We start from the raw sequence: 15,234 nt of genomic DNA on the forward strand, positions 1-15,234 counted from the left end.
GGAGAAACAAAAAATATCGTGTATCCACGAGCACTCCAATAAATAAATAGAATTGAAACAACACTTTGAAATGTTTTCCCGATGAAAACGAATAATAATAATAAGTTTCAATAAAAATGATAAAATGAAAATTTAATTTTATCATAACGAGTTTGCTTGAATTTCGTTTCTTTTGAGATTGCAGCAATGCGCGACGGGTAAGCTAGTTAAGACAATATTAATCTCTGTTTTATTTTTTTATTTTTTTTTGAGAGAGAGAGAGAGAGAGATGATTTTTACCAGAAAAGTTATTTTAAAAATATATTTAAACCTAAAACATATTAAAAATAATAAATTTATTCTAATATAAAAACTTTCTTCTGAAAGCTAACTAATTGCCTTATCTTATAAACAATGTTTTACAATGAAGCTACACATTAAGGATCATATTACTTTATTTTTAAATTATATTTTGTCATATTTAAAATTCTAGAAGAAACAAAGAGCCCATTATCATCCCATTAATAAAATATTAGAATCTTGCATCAAAAATGCAATTTAAGGAATAAATTTATTATATGGTTTAGATTAACAAGTATACATTTAAATTTACATAAACAAGTATACCTTAGAACAGTGATTCTCAACCACTGTGCCACGGCACTTTAATGTGCTGCAAGATTTTTGAAGTGTGCCACCATTGCAAATATGCATATATATGTGACATCAGACAAGTAGTTCAATTAGTTCTACCTTCCTAGGGCACATTTGGAAATTGTAACTGGTGTTACTGGTAACTGCCAGTAGTACCAAGATATTTAGTAGAAAACATGACCTAAATAACCAACTGTGTTTAAAAATCACTGTTATGATGTTACCGGTTGTCCTGCAGTACTTACCGAAGTAACCGTCTGTGCTGCCAAATTTTTAAATTATTAAAAGTGTACCGTGACAAAATAAAGGTTGAGAATATCAATTATATTATATTATCATTATTCACTTTGTGAAATTCTAATTAATTTTGTCAACATAATACATATTCTACTAATAAAAAGTTTTTATATTTTATAATTAGAACAGAATATTCTTACCTTTAATAGTGCCTGTATAAATAAAATTAAAACCAGTTCCTTCTACTGATGAATCAGAATGGAAATGGACCCATAACCGATTACTATGTGATACAAAATATGATGGAGCTGTAGTTCCACAATATTTTCCTATTAAGGGTGATGATTCATAACCACCATTTCTAAAATAATAAAGTGTAATAATAAATAATAATTGTTATTTATATGTTAAAAATTATGATTTAGTAATAATTTATTATTAATGCAATTTTTTTAAATGCTAAAATAAAATAAATTAAAAGAAAATCATGTGTTAAAATAAAAAATTTCTTAATACTTTTTAAAATATTAATAATTAAAAATTAATTGTTTGAAGACAGTCCGTTGAAATAAGAATCACCATTTATTCTATTTCAATGTTCCAGCAATACACTTTGACGACCAATTTTTTCTTATAGGCTTACATTCTCAAAGGCCAAACTTATATCCACTAGTGCAAGCTTTTAGTGGATATTAGTTCAATAGTCCCCAAGTAGTAAAGATGGAAAATGCAAGATATCTGAAGCATCCCCAGTTCTAATTTTAAACTTGTGTTTTTTAATTGGATTATTTTTTTATTGTTTTTAAAACTTTTTAATTTTGACTGCCAACAAAAAAAGATTTGTTGTCAAAGTGTATTCCAGAACAGTGAAATAAAATAAATGGTAATTCCTACTTCAACAGACTAAAAGTTAATTTTTTGAAGACATAATTATTAATAATTTAAAATTTAATTACCAACCAGCATTATTCTATAAAAAATTTCTTAAGTGTTTAAATAATTTTCAAAGAAAACTGCACACTTTTACACTTGTTCATAGAATTATTAGAATATTTTTTTAAAACTCAATTTAAATTATCTACACTAATTTCTTTTTCACATTGTATTTAATATTTCATATCCTCAAATTGCTATCCCATCAGTGTTGATTTAATTTACATAATAAGAAATAATCTACAGAATATATATCAGAAAAACAAGGAGATAAGTTTAGTTTTGCAAACTGTACTGTACAAAAATTTAGTAATCATCACTACATAATGAATAGATACATTGTTGTGTAACAGATTTTCTTTTATAAATACAGCACATATAAGAAATATATAAACAATGAAGAAACTGGATAATAATATTAAAGAAACAAAAAATCAAAATGACCAAAATCNTTAATAATGTTTTTATTTTTCACGATTGTCGATATCGTCGTTCTCGGAATACGGTATGCAACAGTTAAATCTCGAACACGCATACCACCTTCATATTTCTCAACAATCTCTTTTTTCAGTTCCATTGCGATTCTAGTCATTTTTTTATTTTTCTGTTGCCCTTTTGCAATTCATGATTAATAAAAATAATAAAATGTTACTTACAAATTAAAATCAGAAGAAATTTAACAAAGTTATAAACCATAGCACCGCGAATGTCTAGTCTAGTGTAGTACACCGATAGTGCTAGTTGTTGATAGATGGCACATATAATTAAGTCGTATACCAAACAAAAGTCGTATATCGAGCAAAATTTGTTTCGTCCAAACAGGACGTATTCCAAATTGGACGTATTCTAAAGCAGACGTATACCGAGGTTCCACTGTATATTATTATCATTATTCACTTTGTGAAATTCTAATTAATTTTGTCAACATAATACATATTCTACTAATAAATAGTTTTTATATTTTATAATTAGAACAGAATATTCTTACCTTTAATAGTGCCTGTATAAATAAAATTAAAACCAGTTCCTGCTACTGATGAATCAGAATGGAAATGGACCCATAACCGATTACTATGTGATACAAAATATGATGGAGCTGTAGTTCCACAATATTTTCCTATTAAGGGTGATGATTCATAACCACCATTTCTAAAATAATAAAGTGTAATAATAAATAATAATTGTTATTTATATGTTAAAAATTATGATTTAGTAATAATTTATTATTAATGCAATTTTTTTAAATGCTAAAATAAAATAAATTAAAAGAAAATCATGTGTTAAAATAAAAAATTTCTTAATACTTTTTAAAATATTAATAATTAAAAATTAATTGTTTGAAGACAGTCCGTTGAAATAAGAATCACCATTTATTCTATTTCAATGTTCCAGCAATACACTTTGACGACCAATTTTTTCTTATAGGCTTATATTCTCAAAGGCCAAACTTATATCCACTAGTGCAAGCTTTTAGTGGATATTAGTTCAATAGTCCCCAAGTAGTAAAGATGGAAAATGCAAGATATCTGAAGCATCCCCAGTTCTAATTTTAAACTTGTGTTTTTTAATTGGATTATTTTTTTATTGTTTTTAAAACTTTTTAATTTTGACTGCCAACAAAAAAAGATTTGTTGTCAAAGTGTATTCCAGAACAGTGAAATAAAATAAATGGTAATTCCTACTTCAACAGACTAAAAGTTAATTTTTTGAAGACATAATTATTAATAATTTAAAATTTAATTACCAACCAGCATTATTCTATAAAAAATTTCTTAAGTGTTTAAATAATTTTCAAAGAAAACTGCACACTTTTACACTTGTTCATAGAATTATTAGAATATTTTTTTAAAACTCAATTTAAATTATCTACACTAATTTCTTTTTCACATTGCATTTAATATTTCATATCCTCAAATTGCTATCCCATCAGTGTTGATTTAATTTACATAATAAGAAATAATCTACAGAATATATATCAGAAAAACAAGGAGATAAGTTTAGTTTTGCAAACTGTACTGTACAAAAATTTAGTAATCATCACTACATAATGAATAGATACATTGTTGTGTAACAGACTTTCTTTTATAAACACTGCACATATAAGAAATATAAACAATGAAGAAACTGGATAATAATATTAAAGAAACAAAAAATCAAAATGACCAAAATCTCTAATAAAAATATTTTATGATAAACAAACATTTTCGATAACTTTAGCTATCATCATCAGGTAAAATATGTTTGAAAAAAAGAACACAGGTAAATCAAATGTTGTAGTTTAAAGAAAGAGTAGTCATTTGATTGGTTGTTGATGTGACATTATTTGATGTTGATGTTACTTGTAGTATTTATTTCTGTATTTCAAAAAGAGATCTCCATGCTATAGATCTGGATGTTGCTTTCTTTGAAACTTATGGCCTTATTTTTATGGCTAGCGATATATAGTGTAAGAAAAATAAGGCAATAAATTTCAAAAATAGCAAACTTTCTATATTACTATACTTAAACAGAGAGTTATCCACTATGCAGAAGAACATGTATATAGATATTTCAGTGTGATTCTACACATCTTATAAATTTCATGCTTGTGCATACCAACATGAAATCTCACTGGTAACATGTTGATTGAACAGTAATTTTGATTGTAATTTTATATTGGTTGGCTCATGGCCTTTTTTGGACTGTTAGCTGCTTGCTATTTGGTTACCCCTATCAATGCTTATCACAAGTAAATTAAAGCTTAAGCAAACCCATGAGAGCTTACTGATATATTTTATGACAGTTTCATATAGTTGATAATCTATAAAATTATTTGATATATATTAATATTTATTTTAATTTTATTCAAATCAAGCTGCCCTGTACATAATAGGTGCCTTTGTTCAAAGTTATATTTTAGCACTGCCATACAATAAAATTTGCAAATTAAAATGAAATTAATTTTTAAACATTTTTCTTATTCAGTATATAAATACAATATATACATATGTGTACATAAAAATTCATTTAAATATGAATATTTAAATTAATAATGTACATGCACATCTCTTTTTTTATTTAAATTGCCTTTTGGTTCCGTCAACAATTAAAACAATAGTGTAAATATCGCTTTACAATTAACAGTATGGGAATAAAGGCCAGTTCATAATGAAAATTAAGCATAAATATAAAACATTGTACCTATGTTGTTTAATACAACCATTCACAATGAGTTATATAAGTGTAACCCTGAACTTAACCATAAGACATTAACATAAATAATAGCATTAATATTAACATATATATATATAAAATATTAACGTAAATAAATAGCTTAGTGTTTGCAAAAATTAAAACTTTACGAACTCAAAGTTTTTATGCTTTTCATGTGATTTAAAATATAAAACAATCATAGTGGTTATAGAATTCCCACTAATGAGTTTTTCTCTAGTTCAATGGATGAATTCCCATCACCTGCTGCTGGCACTTTTAAATTTTCTGATGAAAAACTCCTAAGATGTATGCTTTGACATTATTTATATCCATAAATTGTTCAGCTATATTACCAGCTGTCACACAAATATCAGTCTATTTCATCACCAACCACTATATTAAAATATAAAATTATATTTGAATTTTATTTTTTAAGTGCACTATCAGCTGCCCTAGGAATTTGGCTGCCAACATGCATGCATGCATGCACTGCCCACTTATTAGAACTAGCTCTGGGTCTGCTAAAGCTCTGTACCTGATAATGGAGTAATAAATGAATACATTTGAAAATGTGGACATTGTGAAGCAATGTAAACATGAAAAAAACAATAAACACCTACTGTACTATCTAGACTCATAATATACTGTGATATTGTATAGCGCGGACAGGAAAACACAGACACGTTTTACCAATTAAACGAGTTTAATTTCGCGCAAACAATAATATATATACAGAATAAGTTCGGATTCCCGCTGTTACCTACAAATGTTCCAAAATCCCGAGCGATCGGATATATCAATATACCGGTAGTTACTTTTCCGATAACTACCTCCCGACAAAATTAGTTGCGCGCGTAAACTTAAACTAACTTAAAACTAAATTAAACTAAGAGATAGAAAAGATAGAAAGGGGAAATAATAAGAATTAAAGGACAGAGGGTTCCCAATTTTCCTGTTGGTTCTCCACAGTTCCTCGTCTCGGCTTCGTTCTCGGCTGTTCTTCCTTTTAGAACCGTTTCGGTCCGTTTCAGAGTTGTCTTATAATCGTCGACCAGATTCTTCTCTCAATCCGCTTCTTACGGCCTCCTTCTGCAGCGCTCCCCCAACTTTTTGTTCCAGAGCCTTCTGCCACACGTCTCTTGCTCTCCGAGTCCGGCCTAAGAGTGCCTAAAAACCCTTTGTTTTCCTCTCTTCCCAGCCCCGTTTTCGTCTTTTGTTCTAAGGCTACCCCCTGATGGGTTAGGGGTGAGGCGAGTTCTTGGAACTCTGAGACAAAGGAACAAAGAAATTGGAAGGAAGGAAAGTTCTAGAATTTAAATTAAACTAAACTATACGGACTAAGAATAATAATAACAATATTAATAAAAGAAAAACAGGCGTGTAGCCACAATACATCATATAACATACATCACAGCCTTTATTCCAATGTATTTGAAAGTTTTAACAATAGAACTCAAAGGCATTCTACTTATATAATAGTTTTTCCATTCTATAGTTTCTGACAAGGGCCAAAGAAATAGTGGCCGAAAACATTAGAATACTGAATTTCTTTGCTGGAAATTTTGCATTGAGGTGTAATTTCTTATTTACATGAAAAAAACCTTTCAAAAATACATTTATTACTGTTTAAATACATTAATGCTTTTTGCATCTTTGTTTTGTGATATAGAGTGAGCTTTAAATTTACAAGCTAACTTTTTTCAGGTTTTGGCATCTCAAAAATCAGATGCTCATTAGATTCGATGCTACATTACAATTACGAAAACTGTAGACATAGTGAATGTTTCAAGTTGAGATTGTTTTTGTAAGTTTTGAATTGAAAAAACATGGTATAGATGAAATAATATTTTCATTTATACCATAATATTATCAAAATAATAAAAAGTTATATATAAAGTAAAACTATAAAACAGAAATTATTTAATTTGAAGAAAAAAAGAATATGTTTATTAGGTCTTCCTGTGCCAAGTGGCAGACTGAGCAACCAGCTGTCTCTAGCAAATATGATCAGCTGAAATGGTTTTAGCATCATTCCAAGGAATGCTAATCTTTTTTATATCTACTTTATATGTAGAGAGCCAGGTTGTTCATGGTTTATCTTGTTTCCTTTTTCCATCCTGCGGTTTCCATTTCAAGGCTACTTTTGGTAAGTGTTACTCTGGCAGATGAAATACATGCCCTGCAAAATGCATTCTATACTATGTAACAATGTCCTGTAGTTCATGTAGGCTACTTCTAAGGACTTCCTCATTTGTGATACAGTCATGATATGTAATTGTAAGTATCCTTCAAAGACAGCACTGATGGAACATGTTGAGTTTCTGAGTAATCTTATTTGTGTCTTTCCATATTTCAAATGAACAGATTGCAGTGGAAATGTTAATGGTGTTGTAGCAACATATCTTAATCATTGTACTGATTGCTTGCATGGCCTCTGAATAACCACTGATGCTTTACCAAGTCTGCATTTTATATTAGCTTCAATGCCTCCATTCGATGATAACAGTCTACCAAGGTAGCAGAACTCCATGTCATCCTTAGAATAAACTTTTTATCATACAGGCGTTAATTACCAATGACTGTCATCAGACCGACAAGTGCTTTTGATGCTAATTATTTTCGTCTTCTTCAGGCCATTAAAATGGTTAAATTCCTTTTTTTTTTTTCAAGCATATTAACGTTTTGGAATGGAAGCAACAGTAGAACAAAAAATATAATTTTCAAATAAAAACACGCGCGGTTGTAATGCGCATGTGCTGTGTGCCTCCAAAATGCGGAGCTAGATATGTTGGTTTAGAGAATTATACAAACTGATCCACAAAGGGGGCAAATCTAGTGTGGGGGTGTTGCAGGGATTTAGTTTGTTGGTAAGGAGGGCCTCCCAAATATATATAGTATTTCTGCTATTGCACTGTCTNTGTGATATAGAGTGAGCTTTAAATTTACAAGCTAACTTTTTTCAGGTTTTGGCATCTCAAAAATCAGATGCTCATTAGATTCGATGCTACATTACAATTACGAAAACTGTAGACATAGTGAATGTTTCAAGTTGAGATTGTTTTTGTAAGTTTTGAATTGAAAAAACATGGTATAGATGAAATAATATTTTCATTTATACCATAATATTATCAAAATAATAAAAAGTTATATATAAAGTAAAACTATAAAACAGAAATTATTTAATTTGAAGAAAAAAAGAATATGTTTATTAGGTCTTCCTGTGCCAAGTGGCAGACTGAGCAACCAGCTGTCTCTAGCAAATATGATCAGCTGAAATGGTTTTAGCATCATTCCAAGGAATGCTAATCTTTTTTATATCTACTTTATATGTAGAGAGCCAGGTTGTTCATGGTTTATCTTGTTTCCTTTTTCCATCCTGCGGTTTCCATTTCAAGGCTACTTTTGGTAAGTGTTACTCTGGCAGATGAAATACATGCCCTGCAAAATGCATTCTATACTATGTAACAATGTCCTGTAGTTCATGTAGGCTACTTCTAAGGACTTCCTCATTTGTGATACAGTCATGATATGTAATTGTAAGTATCCTTCAAAGACAGCACTCGGTATCGATAGCAGCTTGACTTTTATCTTCCAGTCAAGCTGCTATCGATACCGAACTTAATAACATTCACTGTGCAGTAAATGAGGCAGACTACAATAGTGCTAAATTTATCTACATCTTAAACAAAGTAAAAAGATCGCTTTTTCCTCCTACTACACTGCATCTCCCAAAAGAATCCACAATAGCCCTTCCCGCAATACCATTTTGTGGTCATGTCACTCTACGTATTTGCCGTATTTTTAGGCAACATGCCCTATTTTTGCCAATTTCCCCACAGCCAAATCTTAGGAGGTTGCTGTCCAATGACAGAGATCCTACTTCCATTCTAGAAAGATCGGGGATTTATTCTATCCCATTAGAAAACATGTCGGGTGGTCGCACTCATTATATTGGCACGACAACAAGAATGTTGACGTGTCGTATTACGGAACATCAGTATTCTATCAGGGAAGGCAGGAATAAAACTGAGCTCGCTAAAATGGTATTACAACACCAACATACCCCATTGTGGGACGAAGTGGCCATAATAAAACAGTGCAATAACAGAAATACTATATATATTTGGGAGGCCCTCCTTACCAACAAACTAAATCCCTGCAACACCCCCACACTAGATTTGCCCCCTTTGTGGATCAGTTTGTATAATTCTCTAAACCAACATATCTAGCTCCGCATTTTGGAGGCGCACAGCACATGTGCATTACAACCGCGCGTGTTTTTATTTGAAAATTATATTTTTTGTTCTACTGTTGCTTCCATTCCAAAACGTTAATATGCTTGGAACGTTAATACGCTTAAAAAAAAAAAAAAAAAAAAAAGGAATTTAACCGTTTTAACGGCCTGAAGAAGACGAAAATAATTAGCATCAAAAGCGCTTGTCGGTCTGACAACAGTCATTGGTAATTAACGCCTGTATGATAAAAAGTTTATTCTATTAAATAGTCGGCGTGCTGTCCACTTTTGTATTATTGATAACATGTCATCCTTTTTTTACTCCTGACTGATTTTTACTTTTGTATATTTATGGACATTATGTTTGTTTTATCACTGCTTATCTGCAATCCCACCCTTCCAGTCTCATGCTCAAGGCTTGTAATCATCTTCCGCATCTTTGGACACATTTCTGATATTGATGCACTGTCAAAAGCAAAGTCCAGGTCTGTGAATTGCATCTGTCCTCTCCATTGAATTCCTGCACCAGGGCTGGCAATTGCTCACCTTATTATAAAGAGATATTGTATAATACTGTATATTATTTTTTTTCCAGGTATATGAAATTTTGCTAAACATGTGACAGATTGCCAAATTGTGCGTAAAGTCAGAATGGAAGAGAGGTACTGATTTGGAATGTGAGTGTGACAGACACCGAATCAGACTCCACAGTTACAAAGAAAATGATCTTGATTTATTTTAAATACACACACAAAAAAAAGGTTACAGCAATCATATTCTTGGTGTCTCAGCAGGTGAAAACTAATTCTTCTGGTTCTTCTTTTTAAACAGAGAATCCTGAGAGAAGAATCCTTCAGTTTTCTCTTTTGCTCCAGGGCAATGTTGTTCAGTCCCTGGAGAAGGTGATGTTAGTGTTATAGAATCCAGGATGAGGTGGAGAATGCCACAAAAATCTTGCAATATGAGAAATTTGGAGAGAGAAGCTCTCCTTGACCTTGATATCAAAGTTTTTATCATCTTTGATCCCTCATCAACCACTTTGATTGGTTATCTTTCTTCATCCCCATTTTCTAGTTGGTCATCACTCATTACTACGTGTAACAAGATCATACCCAAATTGCATTGAGTCAAAATCAACATTTAATCCAATCCAAACCAGAGATAGTTGATCTTAGGACTTACATTGCCTACTTTTTCTTTGTGTACTTTCTGAGAAAAGAATTTTTCTTTTTACTATTATTATTAATATTTCCTTTTATGGACATAAAAATTTCATTTTACAATATAAACATCTTTAGTGGTTTTTAGATTTCAGTGTGGTTCTGGAACATTTCCAGAGCCTCACGTGTGTGATCATTACAATTATTTATCCTTATACTGATCAAAGAAAATTCATTCTGCCGAGTATTACATAAATTTTGCTTTAAAAAATCATAATTTTTATATTTAATTACTATTTTTATAAATTATATATTTAAACTATATTTAAATTCATTTATAAAAAGTTAAAAATAAAAAATTACATTCAAAAATTAGATAAATTATTAAAGTGAATTAACAGAAAAATATATACTTTAGTACAGGAAAATGTACAAAAACATACCTTAATTCAACATAATCATATGTACATTGGGAAGTCTGTTCTAAATTAAATGCAGTAAAATTTACTGATATTTGATGACCATTTGCTGTATGCAATTTCCAAGTACAATCTTTGTTTTTAGGATATCTTTGAGGATAACCTGGACTTTTCACAAATCCACTTTCAGTATAAAAGTTTCCTCCACAAGCTAAATCATAAAATAAATATTCTTTTATCAATAACTTTATTAATAATGGATAAAAACAAAAAGATAAACAAACGTAACAAATTTTATGATGTAGAAAGCCCCTGATTTATGACTGTCTGAATTATGACAATTCACAAAAATTGCCAAAGTTCAGAATATATAAATAAAATTCACAAAATAAAAAAAAATAATTAGCATTGATATAACTCACGCGCTCTTGAAAAGCTGCAGGCAAGAGTTAAAAGGTTTGCAAACACACCGCTGGCTAAAGAACTGGGTTTGACAAAGATAATAGTCCGCTCTCTGTCCGCACCTAGGCTATTTGGATTTGCCAAAATCCATAAAAACGATAAAAGCTTAAGGCCTGTCGTTGATAAAGGATGCGCACCCACAATATTATTGGGAAGGTTTGTCAATGAGTTCATTCGCAAATACTCGCCACCGCATCAATACAGCGTAAAACAACCTTTAGAACTTCTACATAAAATGGCAAATATGAAGTCGCAAGAAGTCAAATATATGACCATATTGGACTTCAAGGCATTGTACCCTTCCATCCAACTAGAACCATGTTTTTGCCATTTACGGGATTTCCTTTTAAGCAAGATCAAGCATCCAGAAAAGAAGAGAAAGCAGATCTTAGAGTTGACGCATCTAGCAACTTTTTCATCTATTTTTAACTTTAAAGGCATCACATACACGCAGCAGAAAGGCGTCGCCATGGGAAGCTCAGTGGCGGGGACTTTATGTGAGATGGTGTTAAGAACGCTAGAGAATGCATTCATGCCGAATTATGAAACACAAATTCTAATGTACGCAAGGTATGTTGATGATGTGATTATCTTATGGAAAGTCAAACCCAACTTACAACAATTCTTAAAGGACATTAATGACAACAAGCTCGGCCTCGAGATTGAACTCGAGCAAGAAAGTGATACGAGCATACACTTTCTGGATTTATCTATACAACTTGACAGCAAAGGCGATTTTTGCACTAAAGTATATAGAAAGCCTACGTACAACCCGATATTTATCCCATGGAATTCGCACGACCCGCCAAGTTACAAACTAGCTGCATTCCAGGCGCTCATTGCACGAGCTTACTCACACTGCAGCAGTACCCAAGACAGAAACAAAGAGCTGTGTTATATCAATAAAATAGCTAAGAGATATGGGGTTAATATTAAAGCTATTACTAACCAAAGTAAGACATGTAGTAAGGTGCGAAATGTACAAAATACAGAAGAGTTCACACTGATGGAATATAAGGCCTCACTGAGCAGCGTTTATAGGCAAATAGGAGCAGCTACGAATAAAAGAATAATATATAAAAGGAGTCCTACTATTTATCAATTGCTAAGGGCAGACAAAGATGGCGTAGCCAAGAACGCTCTTCCAGGGGTCTACAGAATCCCTGTTACAGACATGCGGAGGCAGAATATGATGTTTTACATCGGAGCTACCGGAAGATCCCTCAAAGAAAGGCTGTCAGAACACCAGAGAAACATAAGAAGCGAACAACCGTGCACAGCGCTGGCGACTTACGTCTTAGCTGACCCCCAAGAGGTAAAAGCTGAATGGGACCGAGCAGATTGATACAAATAGTTCGCGACAAAAAGCACCTCCGGTACGCTGAAGCCTGGCATATCTGCAAAACAAGCCAAAAAGGATTAGCTATCAACTTCCGAGATGCAAGCAAAGTATCGGCAGCCTGGCGAGCAAGTATACTATAAACGTCAAGAACGATGAACAGCGGCAACTTACTTAAGAGCAGAAATCTTAAGTTAATGTATTTGCTAAACACATTGTGTATGTTTGGTATTTTATGTCTGTATTTTTATTTTTATTTTATTGTTATTTTATATCGTGAACGTCATATTTGTAACGTTCTAATAACTAACGTGGTTATATAATGACAACCGTTATATAGAGATGGCGTTATTCCAGTAGAATTTCCTTTTTAAAAAAAAAAAAGTTCCAAAACGCTTGTATAGTTAATTCAAGTTTAAAGTTCGGAGTTCGATTTTTTTTTTTAATGTTTTTTCTTGATAAAGGTCATTAAATATGACCGAAAACGTTAGAATTTAATAAATACGGCTGCATATTTAAAGGTTTTCTTGAGTGTGTTTAGTTAGTAAGAAATTGCAGTCTACGATGAGTTCTAATTTAATTTTTGTTACTTTTTAAACAATCACAGTACATATTATTTATTAAAGCATGTACTGTAAGGTCTCGTTTTATGCGGTGGATACGTTCTACAGAAAAGCGCATATAAAAAATTCGCATAAAAAAAGACTTTACTTGCCTTGAAAAAGTAGGGATACGTTCCGTAATTTTCTAAAATCGCATAAAACCAAAACAACGAGTTAAAATTAACTTAAAACCGCATAAAAAAGTTTGCAGAAATTAAAAGAAATAGGCTGCTTAATAAATTACTTCGAATGTCTGAAAGAAATTCATATAAAAGCTTAAAATAAACTTGTATTCAAACTTAATTCAGTTTATTTTATTGAACAGTAATATAGTTTTGAATTTTTTTTTTTGAATTTTTGGAATGTTTTTTAAGTCTCCAAATTTTTAAAAAATATTTAAAAATATACGGCCAGCTAGTGTTCACCCTACTTTAAACCCTTGTCCTCCCGCGACGTCTATGAGAATGCCCCGGGAAATCCAACTCCAGCTGTGTTCAAGGTCATCCAGATGTGTAAACAATGACTCATCGGTGTTAAATTTCACAGAAGGGCGAGACAAAGGAAGTTAAACTTTGAAGCTTTTTCTTCAAAATTAACGCATTTCTTTCGTTTTTTTCAGTTTTAAGTATTTTTTATGTTTAATTACATTTATATCAAAAATTGCTAGGAACTAAAGCGATTAAGGCAGATCTAGCTGTCCTTTACATCCATAAATGTTATATGTCAGTGAACAAATGGAGTGAGCTTTGAGCGTTCCACGATTTTTGGAGACTGTCTATATGTGGGCTTCGTAAACAAGCCTATATGTATGTTTGTCCAAGAAATTTTTAGATGAAATACAAACTGCACAACTTCAAAATCGCATAAAAATAATCCGCATAAAAAGAGACCTTACAGTATTTATATAAAGTCTATTAAAAGTACTTATATATAGCTTTAATTATCAAAATACTCATACATGAAAATATTTTTGGGTTGGTACTGTACATCCATTAATTCATTGAAATATTTGATTATTTCTCACAATGAAGTGTAATATAAATGACAATGTCATTTTTCAAAACGCATCTTGGCAAATGAAAAAAGAGAATTAAACTGATGTAAAGAAAGCCTTGTGTCATTTTTATTACACTTTATTGTGAGAAATAATGAAATAAGATTAACATGATTTTATGTACAGAAGTCTGGAATATGTTATAACTGTACTTTTTCCAGAAATGCAACACCATATGCAATACTCTTTCCAGAAATATAACACCGTTATAAATCAGGAACTATCTGATTTATATGCATATGTATATATCAAATTTGAAATATAAAAACTCTTACTTAAAACAATCTAATTTCTAAAAAAGTAAATATAGAATAGACGCACAGATGTCAGTAAAATTAGCAAGTCCCATAACATAAGCTAAAATATAACACATTATAAAAACTTTGTTTATTATAATTAGAATTCAATTATTGTTGTCATTATCTCCAGATAAATAGGCATCTTTAAGCTGTCTTTTCACACTATTGGTTTAATATATTATTAACAAATAAATAATTAGTGTTTTCAAATTATTTCATCAATTAAATACAAATGATATCATTTTATATCATATTTGAAACTGCCTAATGACCATTTGAAAAACAATACTAATTGATATCATTTAAAAATTACGAAATTATATTTTTATTAGAGGAAAACTCTGTCTGTTTTATAAACAAACATTTCTAATCATTAATTTATGCTTAACATTAATATAGCCCAGCACTTTTTCTTTTTCTTAGAGAACATTTTAATGTATTATTTGCAAAAACTTACCTGTAGTAGCATTTGAAGTTGCATAAGATGCAGAAAATCCATTACTGGAATACGAATCACTGGATTTAAATTTTATATGCAATTCATTTCCAGTACTAGTCAATATAGGTGGTACTTGGTTGCCACAATAGCTATAAATAGAAAAATATATTCATTATGCTTAACATTAATTTATGAAATCATAAATATAAGTTATTTTATATTTATTTCTAT

The 15,234-nt window shown here is 30.8% G+C and overlaps 1 protein-coding gene across 1 annotated transcript in view; it reads right to left on the reverse strand.

Annotated features, from left to right (window-relative positions):
* Window positions 1-15,234, reverse strand: part of LOC111639884 (cubilin-like) — a 210,225-nt gene that overhangs the window by 136,076 nt on the left and 58,915 nt on the right. Inside the window, exons 22-25 of the mRNA XM_023385828.1 lie at window positions 15,022-15,152; window positions 10,833-11,019; window positions 2,779-2,952; window positions 1,071-1,231 (exon numbers count right to left, since the gene is read on the reverse strand). Of these exons, the coding sequence (XP_023241596.1) occupies window positions 1,071-1,231; window positions 2,779-2,952; window positions 10,833-11,019; window positions 15,022-15,152 (653 nt within the window). The remainder of the gene's footprint in view (window positions 1-1,070; window positions 1,232-2,778; window positions 2,953-10,832; window positions 11,020-15,021; window positions 15,153-15,234) is intronic.

This window comes from Centruroides sculpturatus, unplaced genomic scaffold (genome assembly GCF_000671375.1).
Source record: "Centruroides sculpturatus isolate CEXI.00-Female unplaced genomic scaffold, Cexi_2.0 scaffold1317, whole genome shotgun sequence".
In the NCBI taxonomy this organism is placed as follows: Eukaryota; Metazoa; Arthropoda; class Arachnida; order Scorpiones; family Buthidae; genus Centruroides; species Centruroides sculpturatus.